The 18,750-nt window shown below is 38.8% G+C and overlaps 1 protein-coding gene and 1 long non-coding RNA gene across 2 annotated transcripts in view; one reads left to right on the top strand and one right to left on the bottom strand.

Annotated features, from left to right (window-relative positions):
* The window catches only part of ENPEP (glutamyl aminopeptidase), a 74,598-nt gene that overhangs the window by 25,364 nt on the left and 30,484 nt on the right, over window positions 1-18,750 (top strand). Inside the window, exons 5-10 of the mRNA XM_001502871.6 lie at window positions 2,171-2,325; window positions 2,758-2,871; window positions 5,535-5,669; window positions 7,480-7,545; window positions 12,513-12,578; window positions 12,701-12,852. Coding sequence (XP_001502921.3) covers window positions 2,171-2,325; window positions 2,758-2,871; window positions 5,535-5,669; window positions 7,480-7,545; window positions 12,513-12,578; window positions 12,701-12,852 — 688 coding nt within the window. The remainder of the gene's footprint in view (window positions 1-2,170; window positions 2,326-2,757; window positions 2,872-5,534; window positions 5,670-7,479; window positions 7,546-12,512; window positions 12,579-12,700; window positions 12,853-18,750) is intronic.
* LOC111772591 (uncharacterized) lies at window positions 406-5,737 on the bottom strand. Its single transcript, XR_002806581.2, has 2 exons — window positions 5,566-5,737; window positions 406-687 (listed from the first exon to the last, which is right to left on the bottom strand). It is a non-coding gene; the product is annotated as an uncharacterized lncRNA (long non-coding RNA).

Below are 18,750 nucleotides of genomic sequence, written 5' to 3'. Positions count from 1 at the left end.
TCCAGTCTGGATCCTCCAAGAATAATGTCTACACTCTGTTCTTAACCTGATTGATGTATAGTCTTTCATTTCCAAATAAAGATTAAAGTATGTGCACACAACTGCAGATGTTGATAATGAGGGAGCCAGAAATAGCAACTGAGATCAGTTGATTTCCCAATACCCACCCCGATAGCTTACATTGTCTCCCTATCATCAATGAGTTGGGAAATAATAGGGATAAATGATGCTGTCAGAGTCCCATGTGCTTCCATCTTCCCATTCTTGTACAACATTAATTCTAGATTCTCCAGAAGTTAAAATGAGACACTGGTGCTCCTTCCATAAATAATTTTTTTAATATTGGGGGCATGTTTTACTTTTAAAATAAAATAAGGTTATAATCAGAATGGTGTGACACTTCTATCAGTAGCAGAAATGCTTTATTAGTAAGCTTGAGTAGTAGTAGCAAAGACTTTAAGGGTAACACCCATATGGGTGTCTGTAGGGATGAAATTAAGGCGACAAGAAAACAAACCAACCAACAACTGACTTCTCCATTTCTGTTTCTGCCCTTACTTTGAGAAAGAATCAATGCGAAGCAACTGGAAAGCCAAATTCTCTACATGGGAATGTGACTCTGAGCAAGTTTGTAGATGCCTCATTTCTCTTCAATGGAAGTGGTTCCATTTATTGATTGGTTAACAGCTGGAGAAAGAGAAAGAACTTTTCATCAAAATCAGAATAATATTTAATAAAATGTTAAGCACATTAATTTAAAAGTCTTTTTTCTCTTTATCTCACTTTTATCGCCCAAGATAACCTGGGAAGCAAAAATCTCACAAACTTATCTCCCCCGTCTCTCCCTCTCTTTCTTCCTCCCTCTGTCCTCCTACTTCTTCTTCATACTTCTATATGCATTTTCAACCCTTTCAGAATTGACTCTGTCACAGACTTTCCTTAGAAATGACTTCTGCACTTATTATACCTCGCAAAATTAAATGCACTGGAGGTAGTTAATTATGATGTCAATACTCACCAAAGAAGTGAGTTTACAAAAAATTCCTTTATTTCAAAGATAGGTGCAAATTACACTTATAACATCATGGAAAATATTGGCCCTTGAGGGGAATACTTCTCTATCCTTTAAATGGTGTTCTTGTGACAAAATAACGAAACCTAAGAATGAAGATAACACAAAAAGGTCATGATGCCATAACCATGACCTCCATTTAAGATATATCCATTGTCATTCTTTTATAAAAAACGTTAAGAATCTTCATTTTAACCAGAAAGAAAGGACTTTTTCTTATGTGTTAAACGAAAATCTTATTTTCATTTACATGCCTCATTTAAATTATATGTAATAATAAAGAAATTACATTCTTATTATAGTTCATTAACTGAAGAGCTGTATTCTGTCCACTAATCAAGTCGAACATTTTCTGTTTGGGGATTTGAGATAGAACTGATCGATACTGCCTCTTCCTATCGGGTAGTATGTCTAAGTTTATTGGCCCCAGCAAATATAAGGAATCCAAAGTCTTGATAGAATCCAAGATTTTAGACTGGAAGGGAATTTAGAGAGAATATAATCAATTCCGTGTTGGTCCAACTAATTAAATACATACAAGTGAATGGTAAGCTATTCCATTAGTAGGGAATCAGGTTGACTTCAAATTGTACAGAATTAGAGAAAAAGTAGAATTTTATCTTCTCTAATATTCTGTATCCTTGGATAAAAATATATTTCTGTGCACTTAGAAGCTCTGTATTTCTAAGTCCTTATTTGAAAACTTCACTCTCTTATTCCTGACAGCTTATCCCCCAAAACAGATGCTGTGTGTTACTTAAGTGAAAATCATGAAGAAAAAAAGAGCTAATAAAAATGAAGTACAGAGAGGAACAAAAAACATAAAATTATAGCAGACTTGAAAAGAGCATTGCCATGAGTTTCCTTCTTTAGAAAAATAAAAGACACATTGATATCTGAAGCCAACAGGAAAGGTTCCATGGAAATTTTGAGCACATTAAGACTGAAAAGTTTGCACAAATACGTGATTGTTTTTCACTCCAAGAAATTATTTTTAGCCTTTTTAAAAAGCATTCATCCAAAGAACTTAATTTGGTAAGAAATGTTGTGAACAAGTGGAAAGAATGTATTTCTCACTGGATGCTCTCTTTTCCGTAGATCAAATAGCTATTCCAGATTTTGGCACTGGCGCCATGGAGAACTGGGGGCTCATCACTTACAGGGAAACGAACCTGCTTTATGACCCTGAGGAATCAGCCTCGTCAAACCAACAGAGGGTGGCCAGTGTGGTTAGCCATGAACTTGTGCATCAGGTATGGCATCTTAGCACCGATTAGCTTGTTTTGAGAAGTGGCTTAAGACCACAGGAATAATTGAAATTAATTATAACTTAGAAAATAAATAGCCCACTCAGAAAATCCTGCCTGAAAGTTTTTCTTAGTGCTAACATTTTACCATAAAGGAACTTTTAAGACACCTCGTTTTGCCTTTAGTAAATACGCAAGAGGCCTTCCTATAACTTTAAATGTTCTCAGGAATACCTAAGTAAAGGCAATAGACTGAGGAGAATTTAAGACCTTTTAAAAACCAGGAGAAATAGAGCAGGAAACAAATGCTAAGTACAATGCCTGCCACTTCTGTGTCAAGTGACAAAATTTACGAGAACAAATTACTATTGAAATTTTCTAGGCCTCTCTACCAAAGGCATGAGAATTTAACTCTCTCTTTATTGCTTGTAATTTCAGTGGTTTGGAAATATTGTGACCATGGACTGGTGGGAAGACCTGTGGCTCAATGAGGGGTTTGCATCCTTCTTTGAGTTCCTGGGAGTGAACCACGCAGAAGGAGAGTGGCAGATGGTGAGCCCTGGATGCCTAGGCTCCAGATCTGTTTTCCTCACGCAAAGCAGATGGAAGCCTTTGGGCCAGGACAATGGCCCAAGTGTGGGGCCAAGAGCACTGGTGAATTGGCACTTCCGTGGTGAGAGTGGGGTGGAGCGAGCTGGCTCCACTGAACTGTACTTGCTAAGAGCCCAGGCCCTAGAGGGCAACTGACCCCTACGATCTGAGGATATCCTTGGTAGAGTCACTCAAGAACACGTGTCAAGGCAGGAAAAAAATTTCTAGCTTAGACAATGCCAACTCTGCGTCCAAGAAAGTATCTGGAGTGCTAGCCTTTTGAAAAATGTCTAAGATTAATTTTGTACACGACTTACCTTACCTAAGTTGCTGAGATAGTTGGGTAAAGAGGTAAGAGTGCAAACTCAGTAGTGAGACTCAAGTTCAAATCATGGATGCATCATTTCCTAGCTGCATTACAGGGAAGGTGACTGTGAGCAAGTTACATCTCCTCTTTGAGTCAGTTCTCCCCTCTATGAAAGAACATTGTTCTGTATCTTGTAAGCTTAGAAGCTCCCAACACGTACATGTAATTACTATTACAGTCTTGTGTGTCCCTGAGGGGCCTGGAACAGAGGCTTCTGTGAACTCTACAGATATGCTTTTCCAAAAAGCTAGATGTGTTTTTATTTATACTTAGATAGTGTAAGTATTCTTCTCTGTTTGTGTCTATGAAAGTGTAAGCGTGTAGATGTGTGAAAGTAGAGGACAGGAGGTTCTGTACTGTGTAGACTACTGCCCTCTACTGGACAGAATAAAAAGACAATGTTGAACGCTTGAAGCCCTTGCAGTTTCCACAACCCACTTTACAAAGTGAACCAGTTAATTTGCAACAGTTGCTTCTTTAAAAATCTTAATCTACATCAGGGTTTTTCAACCATGGAACTATTGACATTTTGGGTCAGATAATTCTTTGCTGTGGAGGGTTGTCCTGTGTATTGTAGGATATTTAGCAGCATCCCTGGTCTATATCTACTAGATGCCAGTAACCCTCCTGTGCCAGTTGTCAAATAAAAATTGTCCCCACAAATTTCCAGATGTTCCCATGGGAACAAAGTTTCCTCTAGTTGAGAACCACTCATCTATGTTGAAAATGTCTGATTTCATAATTTATTGAAATTAAACTATATAAATGAAAAATTATTTTGTTCTTTATTTTCTATAAAGTAATCTGATGCCCTTCTTATATTCAGATATTATAAAAAATTACAATATTATATTGTATATATAATATATATTTAACATTTTAATATTCCAATTTCAGTTTCAAAAACATCAATTAAATTTCAGAAGAATTTAGTAAGTAGGCAGTTCTTAAATGACATTTAATCACATGATCCAACTCATTCATTCTTCATTCAGTGAACACCATAGAGGACCCAAAATTGAATAAAACACATTTCCTGCCCTTAAGGAGTTCCTGATTTAAGGTCTGCTAGGTGAAGGGGAAACATAAATAAAGATACATTGTGAGAGCTTGATGAGTACCCCAATGGTGGAGCCCATTTTACAGGTGAAAATCTGCTGCCCAGGAAAGGAATATAACTTTCCACTCTCACACAGACAATTTGTAGCACAACCAAGACTAGAGTCAGATCTCCTGATGCCGAGAACAAGATTCCTTCTACTTGCCTGAACATTTTAGGAGTGCAACAATGAAAATCCAAGTCAAAATTCCCTTGATTGGCAGTCATCACTTGACAATAGTACCTTGCCTCTTATAAATGGAAATCACAAAATTGGAAAATACAAACTAACATAGCATGCTCCTTTTTTGGAAAGATTTTTCATTAAGTAAGATCAAGAGAGCTTTTGATATTTTTATAACAGAGTTAAACTTCGGAATCTAATTGATTAAGAGTCAAAATCATAATAGCAGCTGATGTGTTAGTTTTCCTTCTGTCCCAGCTATGAGGCCAAATGCTTGCCAGGCATTATCTCATTGAATCCTCTGCACGATTCTGAAATGTAGACGCCATCATTACCCCTATTTAATGGGTGAGGGAACTTGCTTAAATTTACATATTTAGAAAGTGGAAAAACTGAGCTTTAAACCAAGGAAGTCTGACCATGGAGCTAGACTTCTCAACTGCTCTATTTTGCTGAGAAAAGCCAGGACTGGAATGAGAAGACGATGATTAGAACCAAAGCGAAAGCTAATGTCATCTTCAATCAATTATGAATCATCCAAATTCCAATGATTAGTTGATGGAAAAAAAATCTGCACATCAATTTTCGGCAAATCAACACACTTCCTCACTAATTCTTAGAATAAATCAGTGAGGTGATAGCATCGTTCCCATTGCATGGATATGGAAACAGGGCTTGGAAAGACAGCGCATGTCAAAAGTCACACAGAAGTAATAGACAGAATTCACAGATGCTTGTGTCTTCTTGGCCTGTCACATGGGGGCGAAGTCAAAGGCGTTATTTATAAATAGGAGAAGGGAATGGAATCAGTATAGACCCATCAGTGCAAAATATGACTAATTTGAACACCTAGTGCTTGTTTTAAATAGTTTGTCATTTATTTTCTGCCAATTTGTATTATATAAATGATATTTTGAAATATGAACCAGTTTAAAGGAAGTGCTGTATTTCTTTGGCTCATTCTGCCATTTCAGCTTGACCAGATCCTACTTGAAGATGTCTTACCTGTTCAAGAGGATGATTCTTTGATGTCTTCACACCCAATTGTTGTCACTGTGGCAACTCCTGCTGAAATAACATCTGTTTTTGATGGAATCTCCTATAGCAAGGTGGGGAAAATATGACATTGTTTTGAATGTCTTGCTGTTTAGTGGCTTTTCTTTGAGTAAATGCCTACAAATGGTAAGAATGGTCAGACTATGATAATGGGCTTTGGGAAACAGTGTAGAACTTGTTCCGAGTGTTGAATATTCAGTAGTTTGTGCTCTTCCGTGATATTGATCAATGCTGGTCATTGTCACGGAATAGTGAAACAGATTTTTAAAAATTTCTCTTTCCTCTTCTGTTTATAACAGCTCTCATTCTGATAATTGAATGTTTACACTTTAAGCATCAAATTTTAAATTTTTATTTGATTTTTTTAAAAAACACTAAATCTTCTTTTTCTGCCCATGTGACCAGTGAGAAATGCCATATATGTGGACACCTTTTCTAGTAGAATCCTTTAGTGCTTCCAATAAGCATTTAAATCCGACTCAGTTTGAAGGAATTACTTTTATCCATTTTAAATAAGATGACTTTGGTAGCGTGTTGTAAAAGGGGCATTTTAATCCATTATAATTTTATGAAATGTTGCTGAAAATCTATAGTGACCCAAAGTTTTGTTACCCATTTTCTCCCACAACATCTCCTGTAGCTTCTGCTCTACACGTATTCCACACCTGCCTGCAAATAATTTAGTCGTTTTCCACCTCGGCCTCTCCTGGCTTAACCACTATGTTAAGTTGCTCTAAAGCCGCTGCAAACTAATACACACATTTTGTTTTCCTGGGTGATAGCTAAAGTTGTGCTTAAGACACTATTATAGTTACTAAAGTAAATACTAGATCAAACTGGCTTGAGTAAAAAAAGCCTCCTAGACACAGAGTTTGAAATTTACAGCAGTGTATTTTTTATCTTCCCCTCTTATATTAGTCCTATGGCATTTTTTCAGGCTTTTTTAATTCATTTTCTTTCACATTGTCAATGATTCCTTTTGATCTGTCTGTTAAAATAAAAATTTCTAATCCACTGATGGTATATTCTAATAATTCACATGAGAAGTTTTTATTTATTGAATCAGTTTCTTCCTGAGTCCTACATACTTCATGGTTTAAGATACTAGGTCAGAAATAAATAAATCTTTGTAAGAGTTTAGCCTTCTACCAGGTACAAAAATAATTTATAATACTTAATAAATTATAGTAACAACTACTAACTTAAATGGTTTTTTGGTCAGTTACTTGAAAATTGATTTAAAATTTTATAAATAGGGCATTTTAGTACTAATGTTAAAATATGTGAAAAGAAAGTAGAGAGCAGAGGTATTCATCAGATTCTTCAGACTAAAGAAAACCAAATGAAATAAAACCACTTTTGAAGAGAAGGCTTGTATGCCTAAATGATACATCTATTTATGTTAAACTATCTGACTAGATAATTCCTCAACTATCTACTCCCCTCTGTGAAATATAATCATTTTTTCCAAAAGTTTATATGTTTAATACGTAGCCAGAATTTTATCCTGAAACTACTTTCCTTATTCATCAAAGAACATGATTTTTCTGAAACTTTGTTTCTCTTTCCTTAGGAAAACCCCATCTGCTGGTTCATTTGGTGAAGTGCAATAATTATGCAAACCTCATCACTGAAACGATGACCATTTTATCAATGTCTCTTTACCTTTTAGTTGCTTTAGAATCATAGATACATGGGGGTGTGCCAAGTGGTATTTTTATCCTAAAACCATAGAGCTATAACCATGTGATTTGGTAGAATTATCTTGAAGAAATCTCACAAATATGGTCACGAAATGCCCGTCACAATAGCTATCAGTGATATTTGCTTATTCGTTTAATCTGTGACTCTTTTCCATCATAGGGAGCTTCCATTCTGAGAATGCTTGAAGACTGGATAACACCAGAGAAATTCCAAAGAGGATGTCAGGTACCATTTATTGCTTTTGATGATATTAAAAGTAAACTACGCTGATGCATGGCTGATGAGTGTTAAGATATGTGATTAATTAACGACAATTCTCTTTTTACTTTTCCTTTACTTACTCAGGGATGGATAACATAGTAAAACATAGAAGGGCGATTTCACACCTAGTTAAGTGCCTACATTTTATCAGTAATTACCATTTAGCAGAAGTTTCATGGAGAAGTTTAAACAGATTACTTAGTTATTTTTGATACTCTTTACATGTGTAGTAGTCAGCTCAGGCTGCCATAGCAAAATACCGTACACTAGGTGACTAAAACAATAGAAATCTATTTTCCCGTAGTTCTGAAGGCTGAGAAGTCAAGACCAAGACCAAGGTGCCAGCAGACCCAGCTTTTGCTGAGGGCTCCCTTCCTGGCTTGCAGATGGCTGCTTTCTCACTGAGTCCTCACATGGCAGAGAGAGAAGGAGATCTCTGGTCCCTCTTCCTATAAGGACACTGATCCCATCCTGAGGGTCCCACCCTCATGACCTCATCTAAACCTAAAGACCTGCAAGGCCTCATCTCCAAATACCATCACATTGGGCATTAGGGCTTCAGTGTATGAATTTCTGGGGAACACAATTCTGTCCATAGCAACATGATACAAAAACTTAAATCCATCAATAAAGGTCTTTCTTTACCATCTGTAAAAGGACTTTTTCCTTATTACTGGATCTGAAAATGGTTCATATAAACATTCTTATGATGACGGAGTTAATGAATAAAGAGAGGCTGCTTCCTTTCAGAAACAGAAATCACAATAAACTTTCTAAAGCATTTCACACATCCCACTTAAGCTTGTTATCCCGGTGGATGTCGCAGTGTCGTTTTTGTTCTTCTGGCAGACCTAAGCCAATTCTCTCAGGGTTTTATATCATCAGAGTGGCTACACGGTGTCCCCAAAATGGTGCTGCCTGCAGGTTGGCCCCACTGCAGCCTGGAGATGGAGCCGGAATTGTCTTCCTCCCCTTCCCTTCCGTCTGCATCCTCCTTACTGTGACCTCACAGGTAGGCAGCCTGCGCAGTGCTGTGGGCGTCTAGCCCACAAGGTAGCAAACAGGTCAAAGAAGCACCCCCGCTAAGCTTCCCAGAGGGACCCGTACAGCGATCCCCAGGACAGCGTCTGCCCCATTCCTACCGCTCTCACTGCCACCAAGGCTTCTGTGTGGCTCTACTAACGGTTCTCTTCGACCCAACACTAAAACTCCTAGGTGACTGTTCTGTGAGATATAAGACCAGGATTTAGGAAATATTTAGGGAGTACGTTAGTATATTTTACTCCTTTTGTTCATTAATAACATTCTGTGTGGACATTAGGAGGAAAGGGAGAAGCTGTGTGCCTGTTCTTACGTGTACGTTAGGACGTCACGTAACTTCTCCAGCAGCTCAAACTCACACGTCATCGTGTCTTCTCTCACTGTAAGCGCCTTTAGTAAGGAACACTGTCATCCGTACCTTTGCAGACACTCCAGTGCCTAGCAGAATGCATTCCCAAGTGTTGGGTGACCCAAAAAGTGCTCCTTGAATGAGTGAATGAATATCTATAATAAATAATATAAAATATAGAAACAAAGACAATTCCTTCTCAAACATTAACTTAAAAATCCATTTGCATAGTTTTCATTCCAGATTAAATTGTAATTGGTAAGTAACACATTCTTGGAGCCTTCAAAGCTGACTTCAAATTAAATGACTTTTCATATTACCTTTTTTAGAGAGGTACTAAAAGAGTCCTTAAAAGTGAACAGCTATTCTAATAATTCAGTAATAGTCTTGAATTTTCTTTAATCCAGTGTCTTTGCTGTAATTAATAAAAAACTCAGTCCTGACTAAAACTGATACTTCCCTAGTTAAACCTGTCTTCCTCCACTGTATCTGTGACTACGGTGGTGCTACTGACTGAACTAGAATGAACAGATAGTAACTTTCCCTGTAGTTATAATGCTATGGAATGAATTTACCAAGAAACACTGAAACACTTGCTCATTTCCTTCGATCTTCAAACACGAGCTAATATCTGAAAATAGTATATGATCAATAGAGGCCACACTCAATAAGCTCTCCAACCAATTGGAACATCCCTTCAGATAGTTCAAACATCGAACAGTATCCCCCCTCAAGTTATCATTCATGCTGTGACTGCTGCCTCTAAATGCCACAGTCTGTGACTTTGGAGTTTAAGGTCTTTCCTTTGCAAATACTAACTTTCTGCCGAAAGTGACTCTTTATTAGTTAAGCTGATGTGGCGCTAAATCTGGGCATGACCAGCTGTCTGTTCTTTCTCACACCCATCACCATCCCCTAAACCCAAACTCAGACAGCAGATGACGTGCAGAGTGAGGGAAAATAAGAGCAAAGCCATCAACTGGAGAATCTTTAAGGCTGTGCTTGTACATAAAAAAGCACAAGCGATAATAATATATGCTCATAAAATAGGAACTAAGAAATATATCCGTCCCTTCTTTTCCTTCTAGTGTCAGTAGGATCTCTGATCAGACAGGAATGGCCCAGCTGGAACATGCCCTGTCCTGGGATGCTGGTGATAGAAACCACTGTCCCTTCCTTTGGTGCTGAGCCACACCTCTAGTGAGGGCCTGCAATTGAGGGACTGAGGTCAGCGGGACATTTGGACTGCCACGACCTCCTCATGCTTATTCAAGATGAAGAGGAAATTTCTTAATATTGAATATTCAGCAGGCACTAATGTAGATAAAATGAAATTAGTACCTTTTAATATGCTGTTTATATAAATGTCCAAACATCCTCTAGTTCAGGAGAAGCAAGAAACTGCAATTTAGAAAACAGTAACAATAATAACTACAGTGACGAAAACCACACAAACTGGTCCAGGATTCGGAATTCTCTTCACGGTAATTTCAGGCAAATCTCTTCACTTCTCTAGGCACCAGTTTCGTTCACCCCCAAAATGTGGGATTTGTATAAAATAATATTTAAGGTCCCTTCCAGCTCCAAGATTGCACGTTTCTAAGCTCAAGACATTGTGAATATACAAAGAAACTCTTCTAAGTTCATTTTAAGAAGATACTATCACTAGAGATTGTCATTAACAGGTACCCATAGTTATAATTATTATTATTCTGAGTATCCAGGTATTTTATTAATATAGAACAAATTGTCTGTGCAAAACTCTGGAACAAATACCTAAAATCGCTGTAGAGTATGTGCCTTTCATTTTCTCTCCCTTCCTGTGCCTGCCTTCCAGTGGCAGTGCTGAGCAGTGAACCAATCAGAACAAAGACCAAGGCAGCTTTCCAGACTGGCCTCAACTCTCTTCTAGGCCTCTTGGAGAAGTCCTGCTAGTATATAGTTTTCTCTCTCTGTGCCTGAAGAGTAATTTAGAAGATAATGTGACTTAGGTACAGTACCTACTGAAAATTATAGCAACTTGGAGTGAAAATGATATGTGCAAAGTCAACCACTGGTTATTTTCTCTGAAGGCTGAAAGAACACTTAAAAAGCTTCTATTTCTTTTCTTCTTTCCTTTCTTTCTTTCTTTTTTTTTTTTTTTTTTTTTTGGTGGGGAAGATTGGCCCTGAGCTAACATCTCTTACCAATCTTCCTCTATTTTGTATGTGGGATGCTGCCATAGCACGACTTGAGGAGCAGTGTGCAGGTCTGCACCCGGGGTTCCAAACCCACAAACCCCAGGCCACCAAAACAGAGCACTCAATCTTAACCACTACGCCACCGGGCTGGCCCCAGAGGGTTCCATTTCTATCGAGGACTTTCACATTTTGAACTGGCCAATTCCAGAGAGTAACAGAGGAGTGATACAGCAGGAACTTTGGAAGGTGCCCTGGAGAACCACAAGTGGCAGCTAATTATGAAATTCAGAGAAGACTTGGAATTTTTTCTGATGATATATCACATTATATCTGAAAACTTGTATGTATAGAGATTTTGTGAACAAAATTGCTAAAGATTTGCATTTTCAAAATATTTGAAGAGTGAATCTTTAAAGTGAATAATTTCCTCAATTTATCCATCATCATCATCATCATCATTATTCAAAAGGTTGTATAAGCGTTTCTTTAGAACAGAGGTCTGTGAACTCCTGCCTGGCTGTGGGCAACCCAGTTCACTATCCATTTCTGTAAGGTCTGCCAACAAGATCACTTCTACATTCTGAAATGCCTGAAAAGAGCAAAGAAGGATATTTCACAGCATGTGAAAGTGATCTGGAATTCAACTATCAGTGTGCATAAATAACGTTTTATTGGCAGACAGCCATGCTCCTTCATTTACATCATGTCTGAGGCTCTTTGTGCTATAGAGGTGGAGCTGAGCAGTGTCACAGAGACTGACTAGCCCACAAATCTTCGCTCCGTGGCTTTTTACAGAACAGGTTTGCTGAGCCGGCTGAGAGCCAAGCTCACCTGTTTTATCTTTGCATATCACCTCAGTCACTCGTTTGTGGTGGGCTCCTCCAATGTCTGAGGTGAGAAAACACCACATCAATGAAGGGAGGGGATGCAGCCAGTCGCGAAGGAGTCAGTACCGCTAAGTGAAGATCACAGAACCGTGGATCTCTCTTCGCAGTGGATCAGAAATACCACGGACTGTTGACTGACTGCTGAACGCTTGCTTACCTTTAAGTAACTTATTGCTTGTCCTGTAAAAATTAAACTCTTCCTCCCTTGGTCACAATGCCATTAGACTAAAAAAGAGAGCTATCTCATTAATAGGAAAAAAATATTCCTTATGCTTTACAAATAAACTATTATTTGTACAGTGTTTTTATAGGTTGCAAAATGTCTTGCATACAGTGTGTCATTGATTTTTGTTCTAGGTGCACTCGCTGTATTATACATTAGAATGAAGCATGTCTAGGGGCTTAGCTTGTGTTGCGGAAGTATGAGAAAAGCAAACATCACCTTCTGAAATACTTGTTTTCTTTCACATACAGATTTACTTGGAAAAATATCAATTTAAGAATGCAAAAACTTCAGATTTTTGGGAAGCACTTGAAGAGGTAAGGAAGAGCATATCCTCAGTTACTTCTTTGTCTGATTAATACATGACTTTTCTTTATCAGATTATACTACCATTTTATTTCCCCTTACTTGTTAGTTAATTAATCGCCATGGTTTTTAGGCAAGCAATCTGCCCGTTAAAGAAGTAATGGACACCTGGACGAGACAGATGGGCTATCCGGTGCTCAATGTGAATGACAGAACAAACCTCTCACAGAATCGCTTTCTGTTGGACCCAACAGCCAATTCTTCCCAGCCACATTCTGTGCTTGGGTAAGGATCTATAATGCATTTCAGGAGAAAAGCAGAAATTTGATGGAAATACTAGTCATTTACTCAGGTCCTGCTCATCAGCATGTGAGTGATGGGTGATGGTATAAAAGCATAGTATCTTTGGGGAAACAAAGGCGTTCCCAGGGAGCTCTGTGGTCTCCAGGTTCAAAACGGAGGACTAAGCTCATGCATCCCAGTGCTACTCTTATCACTGCATAAAGGAAGAGAAGTACGAAAAGAAAGAAACTCATACGAGTAAAGAAAATAAAGAGGTGGGGCTATATGCAACATAGAATTCTAGAAGAAGAGAAGCAGAAGGAGAAATATTGACAGAAAATGAACAAACTGAGGAAGATGCAGCCAGATAAAAGGGGACTTGCAGCAGAGCTGCCCTTCCGTACCCCTAGCTAGGCGCCGGTCTCAGGGTCGGCATGCAGAGTGGAGGCACGAGTGAGAAGCGAGGCGGAAAATAGGGCAATTAATTTGAAGTCTAGACTCAGGACAACTGTGCCAGCCAGACCCCGCCCCCTTGACTTTCCCTTCAGCTACTCCCAAGCCTTCCTCTACACAGGGCTCTCAGAAGTCTAGCAACGGCCCAAGACAAAAGTCCAGAGGGCTTTTTTTTCCCTAAAGAAATTGACTAAAAAAATGGCAGCGAGCTAAGAATTTTCACTTGGTTGAGATGCCCAGAGTAAAGTCTTCCTCATTCTGGCATTTGTGGGATGGATGGGCTAGAGCTGCCACCTCCCCCTGTGCGAGCACAGAGCTCCCAGTCCGACTTCCCAGTCAGCGGAGAAGATTCTATCAAAAACACACCTCCCTTCTCAACAGTAGAGGGATTACGTACAAGCCACCAAGAATAATCAGTTTAGTCCTTCTTTCTTAAATACGAATGGATAATCAAGGGTCAGGAGACACGTGAAAAAAAGCATAAAAGGTAAAATCCCACATGGACAAACCAAAAAACCTGTCTCTATCAGAAACGTAATTGAGGAAACAGAATATAAATTTATGAAATATATTCGCAGATCAAGAAGCTACTATACTGATTAAGAGCAGAATGTCTTTGAAAGGATAAACTGACAATACAAAAGAGCTCTGGAAGATTAAATTTTTAGTTGTCAAAAAAATTAATAAACCAACTAGAAATAAATTTGGGGAATTCTATAAAAACATAGAGCAAACACACATGGAACTGGCAAATATGAAACAGAAGACAAATATGGAACGTCTAGCACCCAACTAATAGAGAAAACAGAGAAACTTGAGGGACAAATTATGTCAAAGAAATAATAAAGGACACAAGGATTCTGATCAAAAGGCTCCAGTGAGTACACAGTACAAAGAGGAAAAAACAAAAACCAAACACATACCCAGCGACATCCTCAGGAAATTTCACAAAACGAGGCTGCATGAGTTAGCATGGCATTAGACTGCTCCACAGCAACCTTGACCCCAAGAAGAAAATGGAGCGATCATCTACAATGTTGAAGCAAAACATATTTTCAACTCCAATTCTATACCCAGGTTAAACCACGTTGGAAAGCAGAGTAAAAACATTTTCAGACATGAAACCCCAGAAAATGCTTTCCACACAGCACTTCTTAGAAAGTTACAGAGGCTGCACTCCATGGGGGGTGGAGGAGGGAGAGAGAGAAAAAATAGGAACAAATCAAAAAAAGAGGAAGACGTGGGATTCAGGAAACAGTGCGTCCAAGCTAGGAAAGCCATGAAAGGAAAAGCAAGCCACCTGTGATCCCGTAGGCTCCCAGACCATGAGTAAGAGGGAGCGAGGGGGCTAAGGTGCGTGATCCCCCGGAACAAGCCATGCTCTCTCTAGTAGATAGTGTGACTGGAGGATGGAACAACTTGAGGGTTTGGTGAAGCCCCATCAGTTGGTCAACTATAGAAAAGAAAATGAGAAAAGCCAAAATCAAAGGCTGTATATAAAAATCGTAATCCAAAACCGTAAAGCAGGTAAAATGATTTTAAGTCATTGACAGAGTCTAAGACATAGGAGTCCATTGGAGCCTTACATTAGGGGAAATTTTTATATAAGTGACTGAGGGGCCATGACATCAGACCATACAGAAGGAAATATAATTTCAATACACTTTGTGGCCAACAATATATATATAGTGTAATTTCATAAATGTTATTTATTGGCTTTTAACTTTTATAATCAACCAATGGATAACATATGTTAAAATTTTGTTATAGTGGCAGAGTAGATTGTAAATACAGTCTTAAGAGAAAAAGTAGCTGACAGAAGAAAGGAGGTGGAAGCAAGAGAAGAGGTGGAAGGAAGTGTCCGGATGCTAATTCAGTGGTGTGCGGAGCTAGCTTCTGAAGGAGGTGCTGGCCTGTGGGAAGGGTGCAGAGGGAGACTGCGGGTTTTCAACAGCAGTTTTTCTGGTTTCTTGATTAAGGATGTTTTTATTTAAAAATTGCACAAATGAAATTCTCCTGCACATTTAAACAGCAATTACAAACTAATATCAATCAAATGCTCTTGCATTTACGTCATTTATAAGAAACTTCCAAACATCACTACTTTAAATTTTATTAAATTCGATTTATAATTTCAAAATACAAACACCTAAAGATGTAGATTTATATATCTAATTTTTTAAAAACCTTCCTATACAGTTTTATGAATCTGACAAATTAAAACTCATAAATATAGTATATCAAATTTCCTGGGCATTTTCAACATATTAAAAATCAAACCCTGAGCCAGCCCTAATCGCCTAGTGGGTAAAGGTTAGCATGCTGTCCTTCAGCAGCCCGGGTCTTATTCCTGGGCGTGGAACCACATCACTCATCTGATAGTAGCCACGCTGTGGTGGTGGCTCACATAGAAGAACTATAAGGGCCTACAGCTAGAATATACAACTATGTACTGGGGCTTTGGGGAGGAAAGAAAAAGAGAGGAAGATTGGCAAGAGAAGCTAGCTCAGGGAGAATCTTTCCTAGCAAAAAAAAAAAAAACCCTTAACTTTACAAAATCAGACTTTCCTAGACATTTAAACATGTCTACAGAGTTAAAGTGTTCTAAGTATATCATTTAAAACTACAAATCCAATATGTCATTTCTTCTAATTTGCTAGACGTTTTTGAACATTTCAAATGTTGTAAATGCTGACAAAACATGTAACACAGCCAGTGATCTCAAAACTTATCACACATGTGAACACACTTTGTACAAAAGTCTTAATACCGTATCTATTTCTATATAACTAAATAGTTCTCTTGGTATACATTTCTGGGGTGCCAACCGCTCCCAAGAGAAGAGAACAAAATCAGGATCTTGGCACGTCCAGCCCATGGGGCTGGCCACAGGAACCTGGGCATACCACTCTGGGGACATCTTCCCAGCCCCTGGTTACCCAGCTGAGCGCCCTCCTAGGCTGGATCCTGGCTAAATGTGGCAACAGGGTGCAGCACTGGTCACCTGGGTATCATTCCAGTTTAACCCATGACAATTTTTATTGTCCCTTCTTTCAAATTCTTAACACTTGGTTTGGGTAGAGAGAATTTTGCACCCACCCCTCCCTTCCAGGTGGCCTCTAATCTCCAATGAAAAGACCCTTCACCCTCTTTATCTCTCTCTTAATTGTCTCATTGACTTTATAGTCACTTATATATAAATCATCACAAGATAATTATTCAATAGCAATTAGGATAACGTGGGGAAGGAGAATTACAGATGTGAAGGAGGTGTCTCAGAATGTGTTTAATTTAATCACTATATACTGGTTCTTTTTGGCCAAGGAAGATTAGCCCTGAGCTAACATCTGTCGCCAATCTTTCTCTTTTTATTTTTGCTTGAGGAAGATTAGCCCTGAGCTAACATCTGTGCCAATCTTCCTCCACTTTATATGTGGGATGCTGCCACAGCATGGCTGACGAGTTGTGTAGGTCTGCACCTGACCCGAACCTGCGAACCCGGGCCACCAAAGTAGAGCACGCTGAACTCAGATACTAGGCCGTGGGACCGGGGCCTAAACTGGTTCTTTTATAGTTACTGTTTTATGTACGAGCAAATTAGACTGGCCATATTTAATACTGCTATTTAATAGTCTTTGGATATTAAAATGAAAAAAACATTTCTCTCTTGAGAAACAAACTTCCACAGTAATTGTTCCCTTCTGTCATACGTATCCATTGCTTCATTAAGTGAAAACATAGCCAACACTGTTTGTACACCAGTGGGGTTGGATGTTTTCAAACTTCTATTTGGTTATGGATTCCTCTCCACACGCACACAAAATTTTATAACCAAGTGTATTAAATATATCATCAGGCCTAAAATCACTTTTTAGGTTATGATAAATCTTTAAGGTGTATTCATCAAGGTTTAGAACATGGAACTAAATTGGCATTTATACTTTTCCCTAATATTTTCTTTAGTTTCTGCCTTCAGATACTGTTTTTATTTTATTTATATTCATAGGTGCATGATTTTTAGTGATCATTTATCACAGACACAATCTACTTGTTCCATTTTTGTAAAAAGAAAAAAAGAGTTATATATGCCTAGGAAAATAAACCTAGAAAACATGTGTTGAGAACATTTGCTAAAAGTCTGTAGTAGCTCCTGAACAAATAAGAGAGAAAAAGACATGTCAAAAATGATCCTTCCTTATTTTTCACTTGCTTAAAAAACTAGATCGCAACATATGCCTTCAAGTTCCCAGAAAGGAATTAATCCTTTCACCTGCTCTCTAACAAGATATATTCCTGTATGGTAGACATGCGGTCTGTTAAATTGTACTGTAAACTGAATGGCCTCCTCCCTTTTCTCACTGTTTAAATAGTCCAAGATTAGGGAATTCTTACAGACCAGAAACTTTTTATAATCCAAACGGCCCAAACATGAGTGAGTTATTGTTTGAAGACTATGGCTTCAACCATCTCTTAGAAACGGGCGAGTTTCACATCTCCACCAGTGGGCGCTCTCTGTGGGGACGGCTTACGTGTCTTTGGCAGTCCCCTCTCAGGGTAAATAGGTGGAAAAATGCAAGTAGGTGTGTTATCTTGGGAGAATAAGTCGGTTTCCTTAGTGAAACTTAGATTGGCAATATTTAATACTGCCAGAGCCTGTTATATGGTTAGACATAAAAAAAGTGAATTATACCTCTAAAAAGTGAAATCTGATACTGAATTTTAGACAACATATAAGAAACTCTATTTCATTTATGTAAGTCTCAAATCTGTTATTTTACTGAGATTAGATTAGACCCTGTGATTCTAAAACTATAAAATTTTATAGCCTCTATCCTTTTCATCTTATGATACGCTTACAGACCTTAGAGTAATGTTTTTTACGTGACCTTAGAATTATATCTTACGCCCACTTTAGGCACAGTGCAGTCCAAAGAGGGACAGTCCAAATGTGTAATCTGACTGTGCACCCAGGGCATGCAGACCCTGGGTGCCCTGCTCTCTCCGTCAGGGTGGCATTGGGAAAGGCGAGGGGCAATGAGATGTCCATCTACGTGGCAGCACCAAATCAGCAGAGCAGGGAGAGAGCGAGATGTGTAGATGGGATGTGACTTTTAAAAAATGCTTCTTTGTCTGTTGAGAAGCTACAGGGATGCTCTTAGTTTGGCTTCCCTAAAAGCAGACCCTGAGGTGAGCATTCAAGTGGAAGTGACTCTTTGGGAAGTGTTTCTAGGAGAGAGAATAGGGGAGTGAGAAGTGGGGTAAGGAGGCCCAGCAACGGTGCAATACCAAGCAGGTCCTGTAGAGGGCAACTGCCTTGTAGGGAAGTTCTGGAGAGGTGTTTCAAAGTTGTCCGAGGGCTGGGGGAAGGATTCTCATGCACATCCGTCACTGGGTAAGGGCTGCCTTCAAGAATGTTAATTCCCACGAGCTTCTGGCGTTCCTTGCTCC

The sequence above is a fragment of the Equus caballus genome, chromosome 2, assembly GCF_041296265.1.
Source record: "Equus caballus isolate H_3958 breed thoroughbred chromosome 2, TB-T2T, whole genome shotgun sequence".
In the NCBI taxonomy this organism is placed as follows: Eukaryota; Metazoa; Chordata; class Mammalia; order Perissodactyla; family Equidae; genus Equus; species Equus caballus.
Note: the sequence above shows the minus strand (reverse complement) of the source record. Positions and strands in the feature narration are given on the sequence as shown.